This window comes from Sapajus apella, unplaced genomic scaffold (assembly GCF_009761245.1).
Source record: "Sapajus apella isolate SASKATOON/1434 unplaced genomic scaffold, GSC_monkey_1.0 scaffold173, whole genome shotgun sequence".
Classification (NCBI taxonomy): domain Eukaryota; kingdom Metazoa; phylum Chordata; class Mammalia; order Primates; family Cebidae; genus Sapajus; species Sapajus apella.
The window spans coordinates 578,962-596,836 of record NW_022437113.1 but is presented as its reverse complement, the minus strand read 5'-3'; the positions used below and the strand labels follow the sequence as shown (position 1 = coordinate 596,836).

The window sequence follows — 17,875 nt, the reverse complement described above, 5'->3', positions numbered from 1 at the left end:
ATGGCAGTGACCCTAGGTAGAACCTATAGGCCTCAGTATCCTTGAGGACACAAAAAGAGGCCCTGTGAATCACCTCTACCACTAATTCCATGGGGAAATACAGCAAACATGAGGTGGACGCAGCCCAGGTTCCTCTCAGGATCTCAGGAGTAACATTTCAGAGAAGCTATGAGCAGGAGGCACCCACCAGGGCCCTTCCCCACAGCAGCCAGGTTGGAGGTCCTGTGAACCAGGCTGCCCTGATGCAATTAAGCGGGCATCCTTATCATCACAGTGCCCCACTGAGACCCTCAGGCCACTCCCTCCAGATGTAGGAGACTACAAGATCCATAGCAGGAAGCTGAATGTTCCCCCAAAAGTCACTGTTTTTTAAAAGGAGGAAAGGAAAAAGGAACTTCCCAACCCAGTTTACCCCACTCAGGCCTGTGAAGATGAGGCCACCCCAAGCCCTTTGGGTTCTTGAGGGTGTGACCCTCCTGAAGGAAGGGTAACGTGACAGGGTGGCTGCCCTAACTGGGCCCCTTGGCCCACAGGCCCCTCCAATCAGCCTACCCTGGATGGAGGGGCCCGACCAGATGGAGATACGGGGGCCAATGCATGCACATGCACGTGTACGCGCATGCACGCACACACGCACATGCTCCCCTCCACACCTGGAGGCCTGGGCTCCTCCTGGAATTAGGTGGACTGCACCTGCCCACAGGATCCTAAGAAAATTCTGCTCCTCCTCTTCCTTCCTATCCACCTTCAGCAAATGCCTCAGGGCCAAGCTAAGGGCAGGAGCTAGACCCCCACCCAGCCAGCACCCCCCAGTGGGCTGCATCTGACCTGCAGAGCCTCCAGGCCACTTCTTACCTGGAAGAAAGTTCATTTTCCACAACAGCTACCTCTTAATCTAAAAGGGACACCAAGGGCTAAAAGTAGAGATTCTGCACCCATCTAAGCTCTTTGCCCAGGAAAGGCCCCGAAGCCTCAGTACCCGCAGGGCTCAGATGTCCTGCCACTGAGAAGCTCAACTGCCCTGGCCAGTCTCACCCAAGGCCCTTCCTAACCCTCACTGTTTACAGAAACCCATGTCCCAGCCAGGTACGGTGGCCCATGCCTGTAATCCCAGCACTGTGGGAGGCCCAGGTGGGTAGATCACTTGAGGCCAGGAGTTCAAGGCCAACCTAGCCAACATGGTGAAACCCCGTCTCTACTGAAAATACAAAAAACTTAGCTGGGCATTGTGGCACACACCTGTAATCTCAGCTACTTGGGAGACTGAAGCATGAGAATTGCTTGAACCTGGAAGGCAGAGGTTGCAGTGAGCCAAGATCGCACCACTGTACTCTAGCCTGGGTGACACAGCAAGGATCCATTTAAAAAAAATAAAAAATAAAAAAAAAAAACAGAAACGCACATCCCAACAGGCCAGGCAACCACACACTGGCTTTGGAGAAGCACTGGGTGTGGAGCCACTGTCATCTCCACTCAGCCCCGGCTTCTTTCACTGCAGAGCCACACTGGGCTCTCCCTGTCCCTTTCTCTCACCTGGGCCCAGGTGACCCTGCTCAAGACCTTCCTCTGTCACCTGCAACCAGGTGATTCCTGGGTCCATCCAGGGGCATCAGAGGCTCTGCAGACCCTACCTTTCACAGGACAGTCACACACCTGAGGGTATTTAAATGACTCTGAGACCACCCCGCACCCATTAATATGGCTACCATCAAAAAATAACCAGTGGGGGCAAGGATGTGGCGAAACCACAAACAACCCTTGTGCACTGTTGGTGGGAATGTAAAATGCTGCAGCTGCTGTGGAGAACAATCTGGTAAATCCTCAAAAATTAAACATAGAGGCCAGGTGCGGTGGCACAAGCCTGTAACCCCAGCACTTTGGGAGGCCAAGGCGGGCAGATCACCTGAGGTCAGGAGTTCGAAACCAGCCTGGCCAACATGGTGAAATCCTGTCTCTACCAAAAATACAAAAATTAGCCAGGCACAGCGGCAGGCTTGCCTGTAATCCCCGCTATTCGGGAGGCTGAGGCAGGAGAATCACTTGAACCTGGGAGGCAGAGGTTACAGTGAGCTGAGATCACGCCATTGCACTCCAGCCTGGGGCCACAGAAAGAGACTCTGTCTCTCTCTCTCTCTCTCTCTCTCTCTCTCACACACACACACACACACACACACACACACACACACAAAACAAAAGTGGAAGCGACCTGAGTGCCCATGGCCAGAGGGAATAGATGAGCATGAAGTGGTCCACCCACACTGCAGGACATTAGTCTGGCCCCTGCCCACTGCCCGCCTCACCACTGGAGATGGCCTGATGGAGAAGGTGAAAGTACAGGGGGCCCACCTCCCTCGAAAGTGCTGTGGGCTTTCCAGTGGGAAGACTGCTAAAGAAACCATGAGGCCGGCCAGGCACAGTGGCTCAAGCTTGTAATCCCAGCACTTTGGGAGGCTGAGGTGGGAGGACTGCTTGAGCCGAGGAGTTCGAGGCCAGGCTAGGCAACATAGAGAGGCCCTGTCTCTACAACAAAAAAAAAAAAAAAGAAAAGAAAAAATAGTTGAGTGTGGTAGCATGTGCCTGCAGTCCCATCTACTGAGGAGGCTGAGGTGGAAGGATCGCTTGATCCCAGGACAGTGAGGCTGCAGGGAGCCATGATTGCACTCTAGTCTGGGCAACAGAGCAGAAGGCTCTGTCTCAAAAATAAAGAAAAATAAAGAAACAGGCTAGTTGTGGTGGCTCACACCTGTAATCCCAGCACTTTGGGAGGCCAAGGCAGGCAGATCGCTTGAGCTCAGAAGTTCGAGACCAGCCTGGGCAACATGGTGAAACCCCAGCTTTGCAAAAACATACAAAAAATAACCAGGTGTGATGGTGGGTGTCTGTGATGGACGCTGAGGTGAGAAGACTGCTTGAGACTGGGAGGCAGAGGTTGCAGTGAGCCAAAACTAGGAAGCCAGGTATTTATTTCAGAAAAAAATAATAAAACCCCAATAGCAGGCAAGGCGCAGTGGCTCACACCTGTAATCCTAGCACTTTGGGAGGCCAAGGCAGGTGGATCACGAGGTCAGGAGTTTGAGACCAGCCTGGCCAAGATGGTAAAACCCCGTCTCTACTAAAGCCGGGTGCAGTGGTAGGCGCCTATAATCCCAGCTACTTGGGAGGCTGAGGCATGGTATCACTCAAACCTGGGAGGCGCTGGGCACGGTGGTTCACGTCTGTAATCCCAGCACTTTGGGAGGCCGAAGTGGGGAGATCACGAGGTCAAGAAATCGAGACCATCCTGACCAACATGGTGAAACCCTGTCTCTACTAAAAATACAAAAATTAGCCAGGTGTGGTGGCACACGCCTGTAGTCCCAGCTACTAGGGAGGCTGAGGCAGAAAAATCACTTGAACCCAGGAGACGGAGGTTGCAATGAGCTGAGATTGCGCCACTGCACTCCAGCCTGGAGACAGAGCAAGACTCCGTCTCGAAAAAAAAAAAAAAGCCTGGGACGAGACAGAGGTTCCAGTGAGCCAAGATCGTGCCACTGCACTCTAGCCTGGGTAACAGAGCAAGACTCCAAAAAAAAAAAAAAAAACCTAAGAGCAGAGCTACAGGAGAGGCTATTTTAAATTTTGGAGGGCTTTGCTTTCCTGGGTCATTTTTGGGTCAATGAGGAAAGCAGCTGACGCCTCCTGCATAGCCAGGGAGAATGAGCCTAACCTCCAGGACATCACCTTCACCTGGGGAAATTGAGGCTAAGGGAGGGTGCCAGCAGCCTGGAGCCCCAAGTTGTCAATGGGAGCAGCTGCACCAATGTGCCTGATTCCCCAACATGCAGCTCAGCATCCTTCAAGGGAGATGCCTCCTTGTGAAAACTTTTTCACCAAGTATATAAAAAGGACACAGGGCAGCGACAATAGCATCTCATGAAGAGCTGGGGCACCTGATGGGCCTAAGGGAAGGACAGGGGTGTCAGACTGGTGCATACACTTGCGGTCTCCCCATCTGAAGAACAGTGAGGACTGACCACAGCCCTCCATCACTAGCAGCTCAATTTCTCCAAGGGGGAGCAGGCCAAGGCGGGCTGAGCTACCTTCCCTGGCCTCAAAATTGCAGCCTTATGCTTCAGGCTCCACTCACAGACACACAGGCATGCCAGGCCATGGCCTGTGCTAGGTCACCTCACCTCAGCACTCTGTGTAGCCTCACTATGGGACCGTGGACTGGCCTGCATGCACACAAGGCTTGCAGCATCCAGGCATCCCCAGAACCAAGCACAGTGCCAGGAACACGAGAATGCGCGGAGAATACTGACCAGGCAGGCTCCACAGTGCACAGAAGGTGCAGCCATTAAAACGTAAAGTGTGTGGCCGGGCACGGTGGCTCAAGCCTGTAATCCCAGCACTGTGGGAGGCCGAGGCGGGTGGATCACGAGGTCAAGAGATCGAGACCATCCTGGTCAACATGGTGAAACACCGTCTCTACTAAAACTACAAAAAATTAGCTGGGCATGGTGGCGCGTGCCTGTAATCCCAGCGACTCAGGAGGCTGGGGCAGGAGAATTGCCTGAACCCGGGAGGCGGAGGTTGTGGTGAGCCGAGATCGCGCCATTGCACTCCAGCCTAGGTAACAAGAGCGAAACTCCGTCTCAAAAAAAAAAAAAAAAAAATGTAAAGTGTGCAGGGAAGAAGAGACACAAAATAATAAATCGCGCCACTATGACAACAGGGTGAGACAGAGGAGGCTGTAAAGGTGTCAACATCGATTGCCTGGGGCGATGAGAACAGACTGGCTACTTTTAGGTACTTTGCAGGCTTTCTACCCTGAGTTATACCGCTTATACAGTAAAAAGGAAAAAAAACTTCACAGATCACTTTTAAAACAGGAGTTCAGTGATTTGAACTCAAAGCCCTATCACTTCAGGGGGTTGCAAGAGTCACAAACATGTCCGCTGGCCTGGCTGCCTCAGCCAGGAGCCGTGTCTCCACTTGACCGGGAAGGTCCAGCTCTGGAGGATATAATTAGCATCAGACTCCAGGGCCCACTGCCAGGTCAGATGGAGGTGGGAGGTCTCTAGTACGCTTTTATCCAGGGGAACAGTCTCCCTGTGGATGGTTATTTGGATACCAGCTTTTTTCATTAAAAAGCAAAGCGACAAAATAACCACGTCGTGGCCATCTCTGTCATTCACTGCACCTGCAGGTCAGAGGCCATTTGGATGCATTGTTCTCCATGTCCCTTTGGACTCTGTGGCTGACTACATAGGTGAGATTGAAGACAAGAGATTCAGACCCAGGAGAAAATGTGACATCTTAATTCATCAAGGCAAAAAGCAAATGGGGAACAAGGCCCTGAAACAAAAGGATACAGTCCACGCACAGTGGCTCATACCTGCCATCCCAGCACCTTGGCAGGCCAAGGTGGGTAGATCACAAGGTCAGGAGATGGAGACCATCCTGGCAAACACGGTGAAACCCCGTCTCTACTAAAAATACAAAAATTAGCTGGGTGTGGTGGCACAAGCCTATAATCCCAGCTACTAAGGAGGCTGAGGCAGAAGAATCGCTTGAACCTGGGAGGTGGAGATTGAAGTGAGCCAAGATTTCGCCACTGAACTTCAGCCTGGCAACAGAGACTCCATCTCAAAAAAAAAAAAGCACAAAGGATACAAAAAAGGTCAACCCCCAAAAACACAGTACCAATCACAAGTCTGTGCCCTGCCAGGTAGCGTCAAACAAGGCTGATACCCCAAGAAGCAGACCTCTGAAAACCAGGGTCTCCACCCTGGGTAGCTGCTTCAGGCCCAGGGCTACGTGGAGCAGAGAAGCAATCTTGTTTGTCAGGCTGGCGGGCTCCTCCCTCAAGGTCTCCTAGGCGGGATGTCACAATCTGGGTGTGATGTCAAAATTGCTTCAAAGGTGACGAACTCTGGCCTTGGCCATGAGTCAACAGCGGGGTGGGTTTCCGAATGAGCACCGCCTGCTGTTTACACACAATCACAGCCCCGACAACCAGCTGGAAGCACAGTCAAGGGTCACGGTGCCGAGGGCGGAGCTCGGTGCCTCACACATACTCTTGCCTGCTTCCTCCGGAGACCATCAGCTCGGGCCCACAGACTCGAGCTAGCTTGTCCTCTTCTAGCACCTTCTTGGAGAACCCACCCAGAACCATCAAATCCTCACCTTGAAACACACAGGCCAACCATACCCCGGTGCACCCTGACAGCCCGCCTGCTCCATCCGGCCCATCCAGCAGCCACGGCCCTTCAGAGGTGGCAGAGCCCAGGCCATGACACCTGGGTTCTGGGTTCTTAGCTACTTCCCCGCTGGGAGATCTTGCCTGGCGATTCAGCCTCCTCCCAAGTCTCCACCCATCTCCTCACCTGAGAAATGAGAACTGCTCTCACCACACTGAAGACGGGGGATGAAATGAAGTAACATGGGAGGCACACCAGCACTGGCTGGGGGGGTGGGTGTAGGTGCCCATCACCTTTCCACTTTCTTGGGGAAGGGGGCACAGCACAGCCAGCAACTGGAGAAATCTGCTCACTCACATCACCAAGGTTAGGACCTCTTGGGACACAGAATGTTGGCATTTAAGTGGGGCTCAGAACCCCCGTGTGACTCCCCTTCAGAACAGTGTCCCCTTCACCTCAAGCCCCTACAACCTCAAACGAGAGCTTGACTCCACACTCAAGAGACAGCATGGAGCAGTGAGGACAGCCAAGTGCCCTTGGACAGGTGATGCCACCCATCAGAGCCTCGTCTGTCCCTGTCGTGAAGGGGAATCATAAACCTGCTCTCCTGCAAGGTGGCCAAGATGATGTGCACCCATGGGAAGGGATGGGGGTCTAGTCCAGCGCCAAGAGGGGCAGCGCTAGCACTAGGTCTCTAAAGAAGGCCTTCTCTGAAAAGCAGGCAGGGCTGGCAAGAATGTGCCCTGCTCAAAACCAAGGGGGGTGCCCAGTGAGAAGGGAAGACAAGTCAGGCCTCTTGGGCCCCAATCCTTGCTATCAGAATGGATTGCAGGCTAAAGTAAGGCTCCTCCTGCCACGGGTGCCCAGGATGACATCCACGCAGAACACCCACTTAGCAGCAGAGAGTAGCCTGTAAGCACAGTTCCAAGGCCACCTAAAAGAGCCAAGTACTGGCTGCAGGCCTGAGGCCCAGCACCCCTCTACCTCCACTCCCTTTACACCCTTCCCTGGGACAGACAGCATGCCAGCTGTGCCTGTGACCCTTCCCCCAGCAGACTGCAGCTCCGTGTCACCTGCTGGAAGCACCTATGACCACCTCACCATCACTAATGTTGACCGCCGGCGAGTTCCTCTTGCTAATTTCTGTGCCATCCTCCCTGTTCATGAATTCTCTGTCTCCTGCCACTAGAATGTATTCCTGATACTAGCTCGTGATATGAGATCCATCTCAGTCACTGGTGGGTATTCTGCTCCCAAGCCATGGGCACTGACCAGAGGCTCAATCATACTGGCTTAGATGAGTGAACCCGGAGTCTCGCACCGACTCTGCAAACCTCCAGGCAGGGACCAGCCCCCAGGAGCCAGTTCTGAGTACGTTCACTAAGGGCTCAGAGCACAAGAGGGGTCAGGGTTATGCTGGGGGTCAGACCCTCACACCCCCAAGAGGAAGAGAATCTCAAACTCAGAAAGGGTCGGGCACCAGGACCCTCACAACCCTGAGAGAAGGATCGGGAACTTGAGAGAGCAGGTCAAATACTGCTGACCCCAGTTCCAAGAAGGTTTTGGAGATGAGAGGGGTCAGGCACTCACCCATGGTCTCAAGGCAAGTAGAGCTGAGATTCAAATGGAGAGAGGCTCTAATCCCAGGCCTCATGAAGCCCTTCCTGGGACCTCAATTTTTTCTGAACAACAGTGTGTTCCTCTCCAGCAAGGAACTTGCAACCCAGGAGAGGTCACTCAGCAACAGTGTCCACCCAAACCCCTAATGATGAATTACAACCCAAGCACGCCTGGGAGGGTCCCTTCCTCAGAGTAGCCAGAGGTTACTTCTCCACACAGGTGAGTGACACTGTCCCGGAAGGAGGGGGTACGTCTATGCTTCCTCTCTCTCCTCACCCAGAAATTACTCATCAGAGCAAACCGGGAGATCCACAAGAACAGCCACCTCACAACCCATAAAGGTTCTGTTTCATTTTGTTTTTTGACATAGAGTCTCCCACTGTCACCCAGGCTGGAGGCCAGTGGTACGATCTCAGTTCACTGCAACCTCCGTCTCCCAGGTTCAAGTGATTCTCCTGCCTCAGTCTCTCAAGTAGCAGAGATTACAGGCGCACACCACCACGACTGGCTAATTTTTTTGTATTTTTAGTAGAGACAGGGTTTCACCATATTGGCCAGGCTGCTCTCAAACTCCTGACCTCAAGAGATCCTCCCAACTTGGGCTCTCTTTTTTTTTTTTTTTTTTGGCACATCACACAATTCGATTCTCTGCACTGCCTTGGGCTCTCAAAATGCTGGGATCACAGGCGTGACCCACCATGCCCGGCCATCCCACACAAGTTTTCATAGTCAAAGAAAAACTGGGGCTGGACACGGTGGCTCATCCCTGCAATCGCAGCACCTTGGGAGGCCAACACAGGAGGATCCCTTAAGCCCAGGAGTTCAAGACCAGCTTAGGCAACATGGGGAAACCCCATCTCTAAAATTTAAAAAAAAATTTTTTTTTTAATTAAAAGAAAATAAAAACTGGGCCACAGTGGCTCATACCTGGAGTCCCAGCACTCTGGGCAGCTGAGGTGGGAAGATCACTTAAGCCCAGGAGTCTGAGGCTGCGGTGAGCTATGATCACACCACTGCACTCCAGCCTGGGCAACAGAGCAAGCCCCTGTCAAAAAAAAAAAAAAAAAAAAAGGCCGGGTGCGGTGGCTCACACCTGTAATCCCAGCACTCTGGGAGGCCGAGGCGGGTGGATCACGAGGTCAAGAGATCGAGACCATCCTGGTCAACACGGTGAAACCCCGTCTCTACTAAAAATACAAAACATTAGCTGGGCATGGTGGCGCATGGCTGTAATCCCAGCTACTCAGGAGGCTGAGGCAGGAGAATTGCCTGAACCCAGGAGGCGGAGGTTTCGGTGAGCCGAGATCGCGCCATTGCACTCCAGCCTGGGTAGCAAGAGTGAAACTCCATCTCAAAAAAAAAAAGAGAAAAAGAAGAAAACAAAGGAAAGAAAAGAGAAAAAAGATTAAGGGAGACTGACAAGTTAAAAAAAAAAAGAGAGAGAAGAAAGAGAGGGAAAAACTAGGCCAGGCACAATGGCTCACTCCTGTAATCCCAGCACTTCGGAAGGCCAAGGCAGGTGGATCACCTGAGGTCAGGAGTTCGAGACCAGCCTGACCAACATGGTGAAACCCTGTTTCTATTAAAAATACAAAATTAGGCCGGGCGCGGTGGCTCAAGCCTGTAATCCCAGCACTTTGGGAGGCCGAGGCGGGTGGATCACGAGGTCAAGAGATCGAGACCATCCTGGTCAACATGGTGAAACCCCGTCTCTACTAAAAATACAAAAAATTAGCTGGGCATGGTGGTGCATGCCTGTAATCCCAGCTACTCAGGAGGCTGAGGCAGGTGAATTGCCTGAACCCGGGAGGCGGAGGTTGCGGTGAGCCGAGATCGCGCCATTGCACTCCAGCCTGGGTAACAAGAGCGAAACTCCGTCTCAAAAAAAAAATAATAATAATAAAATAAAATACAAAATTAGCTGGGCATGGTAGCGCATGCCTCTAAACCCAGCTACTTGGGAGGTTGAGGCAGGAGAATCGCTTGAACCTGGGAGGCTTGAATTTGGGAGGCAGAGGCTGCAGTAACACGAGATAACATCATTGCACTCCAGCCTGGCCAACAAGGGCAAAACTCTGTCTCAAAAAACAAACAAAGAAAAAAACTAGTCCAGGCACAGTGGCTCAATCCTGTAATCCCAGCACTTTGGGAGGCTGAGGCAGGAGAATCACTTGAGCCCGGAGTTTTAGACCAGCCTTGGCAACATATTGAGACCCCCATCTCTACCAAAAAAATTTAAACTTAGCCAGGTGCAATGGTGCATGCCTGTGGTCCCAGCTACTCAGGAGACTGAGGCAGGAGGATTTGAGCCTGGGAGTTTGAGGCTGCAGTGAGCTATGATTATGCCACTGCACTCCAGCCTGGGCGATGCAGCAAAACCACGTCTCAAAAAAGAAAGGGCCAAGCATGGTGACTCACATCTGTAATCCCGGCATTTTGGGAGGCTGAGGCAGGCAGATTACTGTAGGGGTCAGGAGTTTGAGACAAGTCTGGCCAACATGGTGAAACCCCTATCTCTACTAAAAATACTAAAAATTAGCCAGGCATGGTAGTACACACCTGTAATCCCAGCTACTCAGGAGGCTGAGGCAGGAGAATTGCTTGAACCCGAAAGGCGGAGGCTGCAGTGAGCCGAGATCATGTCACTGTATTCCAGCCTGGGCAACAGAGCAAGACCCTGTCTCGAAAACCAAAAAACTGCACCAAGTTCATGGTAGAATTAAAAGGCAGCAGCTACGTGTATTGCGGCACCTTCACCTTCCACCATGCTGCTCCAACTAGCCACCAGGTCAACACCAGAGCCCTCTGGGGCGAGAAAACAGCAGGGCTTCTACCGGGGCTGTTCCCAAAGCTATGATTACCTGCCCCTGGGAGCCACAGAGAAAGTTCCACAGCAAGTTCCCTTCTAGCCCCTGCCACACCGGAATTTGTAAAAGCCTCTTTGCAATTGAAAACTAAAAATAAAAGCCCTCTCTACAAGTTGCAATTGGCAAACTATATAACCACAGCACCAGGGAACAGAACACTCTGGCTGCTGGTTGACACGCGCAAGTTTGTGCATAACCAGTACACTTCTCTGGTTACACAATCAAGTTCTTCAAGCCGCCTTCCTCAGGCTCACTACCCAAAACAAGAGAGCACGGAGCTGCCCTGTCCTTAGAGAAGTCCATCCACTACATTGCCCCATGGGCAAGATTAAATTTGAAAGTAGCCAAGCCAGCAGGGCATGGTGGCTCACACCTGCAGTCCCAGCACTTCGGGAGGCCAAGTGGGGAGGATCACTGTAGGTCAAGCATTCAAGACCAGCCTGGCCAACATGGTGAAACCCTGTCTCTACTAAAAATACAAAAATTAGCCAGGCGTGGTGACAGACATCTGTAATCCCAGCTACTCAGGAGGCTGAGACAGGAGAATCGCTTGAACCTGGGAGGCGGAGGTTGCAGAGATCACGTCACTGCACTCCAGCCTGGGCAGCAGAGTGAAACTCCATCTCAAAAAAAAAAAAAAAAAAAAAAAAGCCGTGAGCAATGGCTCACGCCTGTAATGCCAGTACTTCTTTGGGAGGCCGAGGTGGGTGGATCACAAGGTCAAGAGATCGAGACCATCCTGGCCAACATGGTGAAACCCCGTCTTTACTAAAAATACAAAAATTAGCCGGGCGTGGTGGCGCGCACCTGTGGTCCCAGCTACTCAGGAGGCTGAGGCAGAAGAATCGCTTGAACCCGGGAGGTGGCGGAGGTTGCAGTGAGCTGAGATTGCGCCACTGCACTCCAGCCTGACTCCATCTCCAAAAAAAAAAAAAAAAAAGACAAAAGAAAGTAAGTTGCCAGAACCACTTAAATTACCACACAGCTATTTGAGAAAAATCCAAGTTTGAATCACCCCAAAATATAAACCAGTCAGCCAAGTTGCTCTGGATGGCTTGGAGAAGTTCTTCTAGGGAGCCCCTCCTGGCTGGTCAACACATTGCCCTCCACAGCTGGGCTCTAAGCGAGAGGAGCTTAACAGTCCGCAGTTACCTTCACCCTAACATGAGGAAAACCCAGCTTAGAGCGGGGATGTAAGCAATACCCTAAAGTAAAAATAGCAGCGTGACAGCATGAGGTGGACACACGGGCGGACCTTCTGGACTAAAGCAAGGAAGGGCAGCATCAGAGAGAAGGCGGGGCTTCTGTCCCGAACGCGCAGAACACAGCGGTGAAGACAGCAGAAGACCAGGTACCAAGTCCATCGTAGTTACATGACTCACGAGCTCTCCCTCAGCTGTTTCCAGGAAAGCGTGCTTTCCTGCAGGACAAGTCAGAATCGCTCAGAGAAAAAGACCCAGGGCCAGAATTCTACCAGGAAGAGAGGCTCTGACTGGTCACGGGGCAGTGGCTGCTGTCGCTGCCACCATCTCCTCCTCACCTGCAGGGGCGCCTTAGCCTCATCTTGGGGAGTCTTTTTGACAAGGTGAGAACTTGCGCTTCCAAAAAAGATGAAATCCTCATTCTATGAAGGGGGAAACTGAGACACCGGGACAGGGAAGAAACTGCCCAAAGACACAGGAAGCAGCACCGGACGGGTGGGCACCGGGAGAACGGTGGAAACGAAACGGCAAGAAATTCCCGGCTTAGCTAATGGAGCTGAACAAGTTTGGGGCAGGAAGAAAGCCACATTCCTTCCTAGTTAGTCTCCCTCCTCACCCGCCCGCGGCACCCCCCCATCCCCAGTATACACAAACACACACACATACAGGGAGAAAGGCTCTCTAAGCCTGAGACTGGACCCACCCCGACTCCCTTTATGGCTATGAAGCCCCCAATCTCCAGAAAAGGAGTTACAAGGCTCCTAAACCACTTCCCCTGGGGACCTGACCACTGGTCATTTGCAACTTCTGACCCAGCACGGACAGAGGGGTCCATGACGCAAACAGAAATGAAAAGGCAGGTTTCTGAGCACTGCCCCAGATGCGCCCCAAAATCAGGCCCAAGAGAAGACACACAGCGGCCTCCCCTCCCCACCACCAGCCAGGTGGCAGAACCGAAACGCCTCAAACTTCCCCCAGATGGGCCCAAATCGGCCTCTGAGAAGTTCCAGAATCAGCGGCCAGGTGTGGTAGCTAGAGCTCCCTCCCGTGCGGCAGAGATCCCCCTACATGTGCCCTGACGAAAACATCACAGCCGCTCCCCAACAATTCCACTCTCCAAGGGTGTCCAGAGAGACAGGGTCACCTGGGCGTAAGGGGAGCAGAAAGCTGGGGACAAGCTGTCAGTTGCTGCCCAAAACTCCTCGTTCCAGGAATCAAAGTGGCCCAACCTGAGGGGCTCCCTTGGAACGCGTCAAAGCCGGCCCCCAGGTGCAGACACAGCCTCCCACCCAGGCAGAACAGGCCCCCACAAGTGACCCGCCGACCCCACCTGCCAGGCACCCAGACGACCGCTTCCCAGGACAGACACAGTCACCCCCGCGCTGCCCGGGGCCCATATGAAAAAGCCCCCCAGCGTCCTCCCATCACGGTGCCGGGACCGCGCGGCCCACCCGCCCCTCGCCCCGCCGCCAGGTGCGCACACTGAATCCTTCCCAGGTGGGGGACGGGCCAGAAAGGCCCCGGACGCCGCCAGGTGCGGACACCGACGCCCCCCGGGCCCGGCGCGCGAGTATGGGCCGCTCAGCAGTCCCGGGCCGCCCGCCTGTATCGTCTCCTGGTGCTGAGAAGAAACGCGTTCTCTGCGCTCCAGGCCGGACGGGCGCCCACCCCGCGCCCCGCCGGCCCAGGGACCCGTCAGAGCAGCACCACAGACCCAGCGTCTCCAAGCCCGGACGCCTCAGTGAGGGGAGCGCGAGGCCGGCCCGCGCTCCGACGTCCCCGACCGGCTCGCCGGGCCCCATGCCGCTCACCTGTCTTGCGCGGTAGCTCTCGAAGGCCCTCAGGGCACTGTCGGTGAGCTTCACATGGAACACCGACACCTTGCTGCCGTCGCTAACCCGCCCGCACGACAGCCCATAGCTCCTAGCCTCCTTCAACGCCGCCATCTTGCGACCATCTCTCCCCCGCGCCCCCTTCTCGGCTCTAGCGCCGCGGCGCCGGCCACGCCCCGCCCCGCCGCCCGCTGACGCGTTGCATTATTCATGAGACGCGGCTGGCCACTCCCCCCAAGTCCCGCGAAGCCTACAGTTGCCGCCACACCGCCAGGCAGCGCACTACATTATTCAGGAACGTGTCCGGCCACGCCCCCTGCGCGCCCCGCAAGGCCCACAGTCAACGACCCAATGTGTTGCATATTCATAAGGCACTGATGGCCCCGCCTCTTCAGGCCCTAGAGGTGGCCACTTCCGTGAACGAATTCCGCCGCAACAGGCGCACTCCTCCAGGCCCCGCCTCCATAGTATTATACATAACCCTGACTCAGCCGGGCGCGTCGAAGCCCCGCCCCAAAAGCCGCTGACGTAATGCATTATTTATGAGATCTCTACAGGCTTCCGTCTTTGGCTTCGGTGGAAAGCCGCAGAGAGGGCGTGAAGGGGGCGGGGTCGGCGCGAAGCACGTGGGTGGGCCCCGCCGCGGGCCCGGGCTGCTGGGCGTGGTTATGTAAACGACACGCGCGCGTTGGACGCTGGGTTGGGTCTACAGGGCATCCCTTAAGGGGGGCGGATGGGACTACCCCCAGGGAAGGCACTGGACCGGTAGGTGGAGGAGGAGCTGGTAAACTTTTTCTTCTGAGATGAGTACTTTTAATAGGATAAAATCCCACATCCCCACAGGCCCTGAGCGATGGTGAAGTCCAGTTTCATTTTCCCTTTTTTTTTTTTTTTTTTTTTTTTTTTCTGGGAGAGTTTGGCTGTGTTGCCCAGACTGGAGTGCAATGGCGCCATCTTGGTTCATTGCACCCTTGACCTCTTGAACTCTAACTGATGCTACTTGTTTGGGTCTCCTGCAGTGCTGGCATTACAGGCATAAGCAACCTAGCCTAATGTTCTATTTTCTTTCTTTTTATTTTGAGACGGAGTTTGGCTCTTGTTGCCCAGGCTGGAGTGCAATGGCGTGATCTCAGCTCACTGCAACCTCTGCCTCCCAGGTTCAAGTGATTCTCCTGCCTCAGTCTCCCGAGCAGCTGGGACTACAGGTGCATGCTACCACACCCTGCTAATTTTTGTATTTTTCAACAGAGACGGGGTTTCACCGTATTAGTCAGGCTGGTCTCGAACTCCTTACCTTGTGATCCACCCACCTCAGCCTCCCAAAGTGCTGGGATTACAGGCCCAAGCCACTGTGCCCAGACATGTTTGGAGCCTTTAAGAGTTTGGGGCCAGTCGCAGTGGCTCACGCCTGTAATCCCAGCACTTTGGGAGACCGAGACAGGTGGATCACTTGAGGTCAGGAGTTTGAGACCAGCCTGGCTAACATGGTGAAACCCTGTTTTACTAAAAATACAAAAATTACCCAGGTATGTGGTGTGCACCTGTAATCCCAGCTACTGGAGAGGGTGAGGCAGGAGAATTGCATGAACCTGGGAGGTAGAGGTTGCAGTGAGCCGTGATCACGACACCGCACTCCAGCCTGGGTGACAGATTGAGACTTTAAAAAAAAAAAAAAAGTTTGTCCAGATTGGGCGGGGGCCTGACATAGTGGCTCCTGCCTGTAATCTCAGCATGTAGGGAGGCCAAGTCAGGAAGATTCCTTGAGCCTAGAAGTTCAGGACCAGACTGAATAAGATGATGAGACGCCAGCTCTACAAAAATTTTTACAATTAACCCAGCGAATTGGTGCTTGCCTGTAGTTCCAGTACTTTGGAAGATGAGGTGGGAGGATCCCTTGAGCCCAGAAGGTCGAGGCTGCAGTGGGCTATGATTGCACTTCAACCAGGTCGAAAAATGGAGATTTCCCTCCTTAAAAAAACAAAAGTTTGGCCAGGTGCGATGGCTCACACCTGTAATCCCAGGACTTTGGGAGGCCAAGGTGGGCAGATCACTTAAGGTCAGAAGTTCGAGACTAGCCTGAGCAACATGGGGAAACACTGTCTCTACTAAAAATACAAAAATTAGCCAGGTATAGTAGCTCACTCCTATAATCCCAGCTACTCAGAAAGCTGAGGCACAAGAATCACTTGAATCCAGGAGGCAGAGATTGCAGTGAGCAGAAATCACACCACTGCACTGCAGCCTGGGTGACAGAGTGAGACTCCATCTCAAAAAAAAAAAAAAAAAAAAAAGTGGTCTGGGCCTGGTGGCTCATGCCTGTAAACCCAACACTTTGGGAGGCCAAGGAGGGCAGATCACAAGGTCAAGAGATTGAGACCATCCTGGCCAACATGGTGAAACCCCGTCTCTACTAACAACGCAAAAACTAGTTGAGCATGGTGGCGCATGCCTTTAGTCCCAGCTACTCGGGAGGCTGAGGCAGGAGAATTGCTTGAACCGGGAGGTGGAGGTTACAGTGAGCCAAGATTGTGCCACTGCACTCCAGCCTGAAGACAGGGCAAGACTCCATCTCAAAAATGTAAATTCAGAAGCTGAGAAGCTGAGGCAGGATCACTTGAGCCTGGGAAGTCAACATCGCAGTGAGCTGTGATGGTCATGCCACTGCACTCCAGCCTGGGCAACAGTGTGAGATCCTGTCTCTAACAATCATCATCATCATAACGCATTATACGTCTTTTCGCTTCAACTCGAAGTTTCCAAGAACCTATCCACAATGCTAACTGAGGATTTACTGTACACCCAGGAGCAGCATTGTTGGATCATACAGTAATTCTACATTTCACCTTTTGAAGAACTGCCAAACTGTTTTCCACAGGAACTGCTCTATTTCGTCAATCTCCCATTCAATAGGTTTACAGGTTTATAGGAAGCCGAAGCTGGAAACTGGCCCTGCCCTGCCCAGGTCACAGGCAACGCACCAAATGACTCCCGGCCTCCCTCCTGACGTAGAATGTTCTTTAATGGTTTTCCTTGTTGTTTTAGCCTATTCACAGACAGGGGTCACAGGATGCATTTTTTTTTTTTTTTTTTTTTTGAGACAGAGTTTTCCTCTTGTTACCCAGGCTGGAGTGCAATGGCGCGATCTCGGCTCACTGCAACCTCCGCCTCCTGTGTTCAGGCAATTCTCCTGCCTCAGCCTCCTGAGTTGCTGGGATTACAGGCATGCGCCACCATGCCCAGCTAATTTTTTGTATTTTTAGTAGAGACGGGGTTTCACCATGTTAACCAGGATGGTCTTGATCTCTTGACCTCGTGATCCACCCGCCTTGGCCTCCCAAAGTGCTCACAGGATGCAGTTTTGAGGAGAGAGGAATGTGAAGTTCAAAGACCTTCTGTCTGTCTCTTCTCAGGTGATCTCATTCATTCTGTCCACTGCTCCAGGCCAGGACAACCATTCTTTTATTTTTATTTATTTATTTATTTATTTTTTTAGAGTCTGGGTCTCACTATGTTGCCCAGGCTGGAGTGCAGTGGCTATTCACAGGCACATTCACAGGCGCGATCCCACTACTGATCAGCACGGGAGTTTTGACCTGCTCTGTTTCTGACCTAGTCTTGTCGGTTCACCCCTTTAGGCAACCTGATGGTCCCCCGATCCCGGGAGGTCACCATATTGATGCTGGACTTAGTGCGGACACCCAATCGGCATAGCACTGCAGCCCAGAACTCCTGGGCTCAAGCGATCCTCCGGCCTCAGCCTCCCGAATAGCTGGGACTACAGGCACATGCCACCATGCCCAGCAGCACAACCATTCATTTACTGCCCAACTAGGAACTGCTCACCCTAAAGGCAATGCTAGATACCCAGAATCTTTTTCAGTACTTGACATTGATATCCCCATGTATCAAGGGAGAAACTGAGGTTTGAAGTGGTAAGGCCATAGGCAGGCTGGGATTTGCAGTTGAGTCTTTCTTTTTTCTTCTTCTTTTTTTCCTTGCTCTGTCACCCAGGTTGGAGTGCAGTGGCGTGATCTCAGCTCACTGCAACCTTCACCTCCCGATTTCAAGCAATTCTCCCACCTCAGCCTCCCAAGTAGTTGGGATTACACGTGCGCGCCATCATGTCCAGCTAATTTTTTTTTTTTTTTTTGAGACAGAGTCTTTTTGTTTGT

At 52.9% G+C, this 17,875-nt stretch overlaps 1 protein-coding gene across 1 annotated transcript in view; it reads right to left on the bottom strand.

Moving 5' to 3' along the window:
• The window catches only part of ELL (elongation factor for RNA polymerase II), a 70,524-nt gene extending 56,633 nt beyond the window's left edge, over positions 1 to 13,891 (bottom strand). Inside the window, exon 1 of the mRNA XM_032267831.1 lies at positions 13,683 to 13,891. Coding sequence (XP_032123722.1) covers positions 13,683 to 13,817 — 135 coding nt within the window. The 5' untranslated portion in view covers positions 13,818 to 13,891. The remainder of the gene's footprint in view (positions 1 to 13,682) is intronic.
• Positions 13,892 to 17,875: the final 3,984 nt, after the last annotated feature.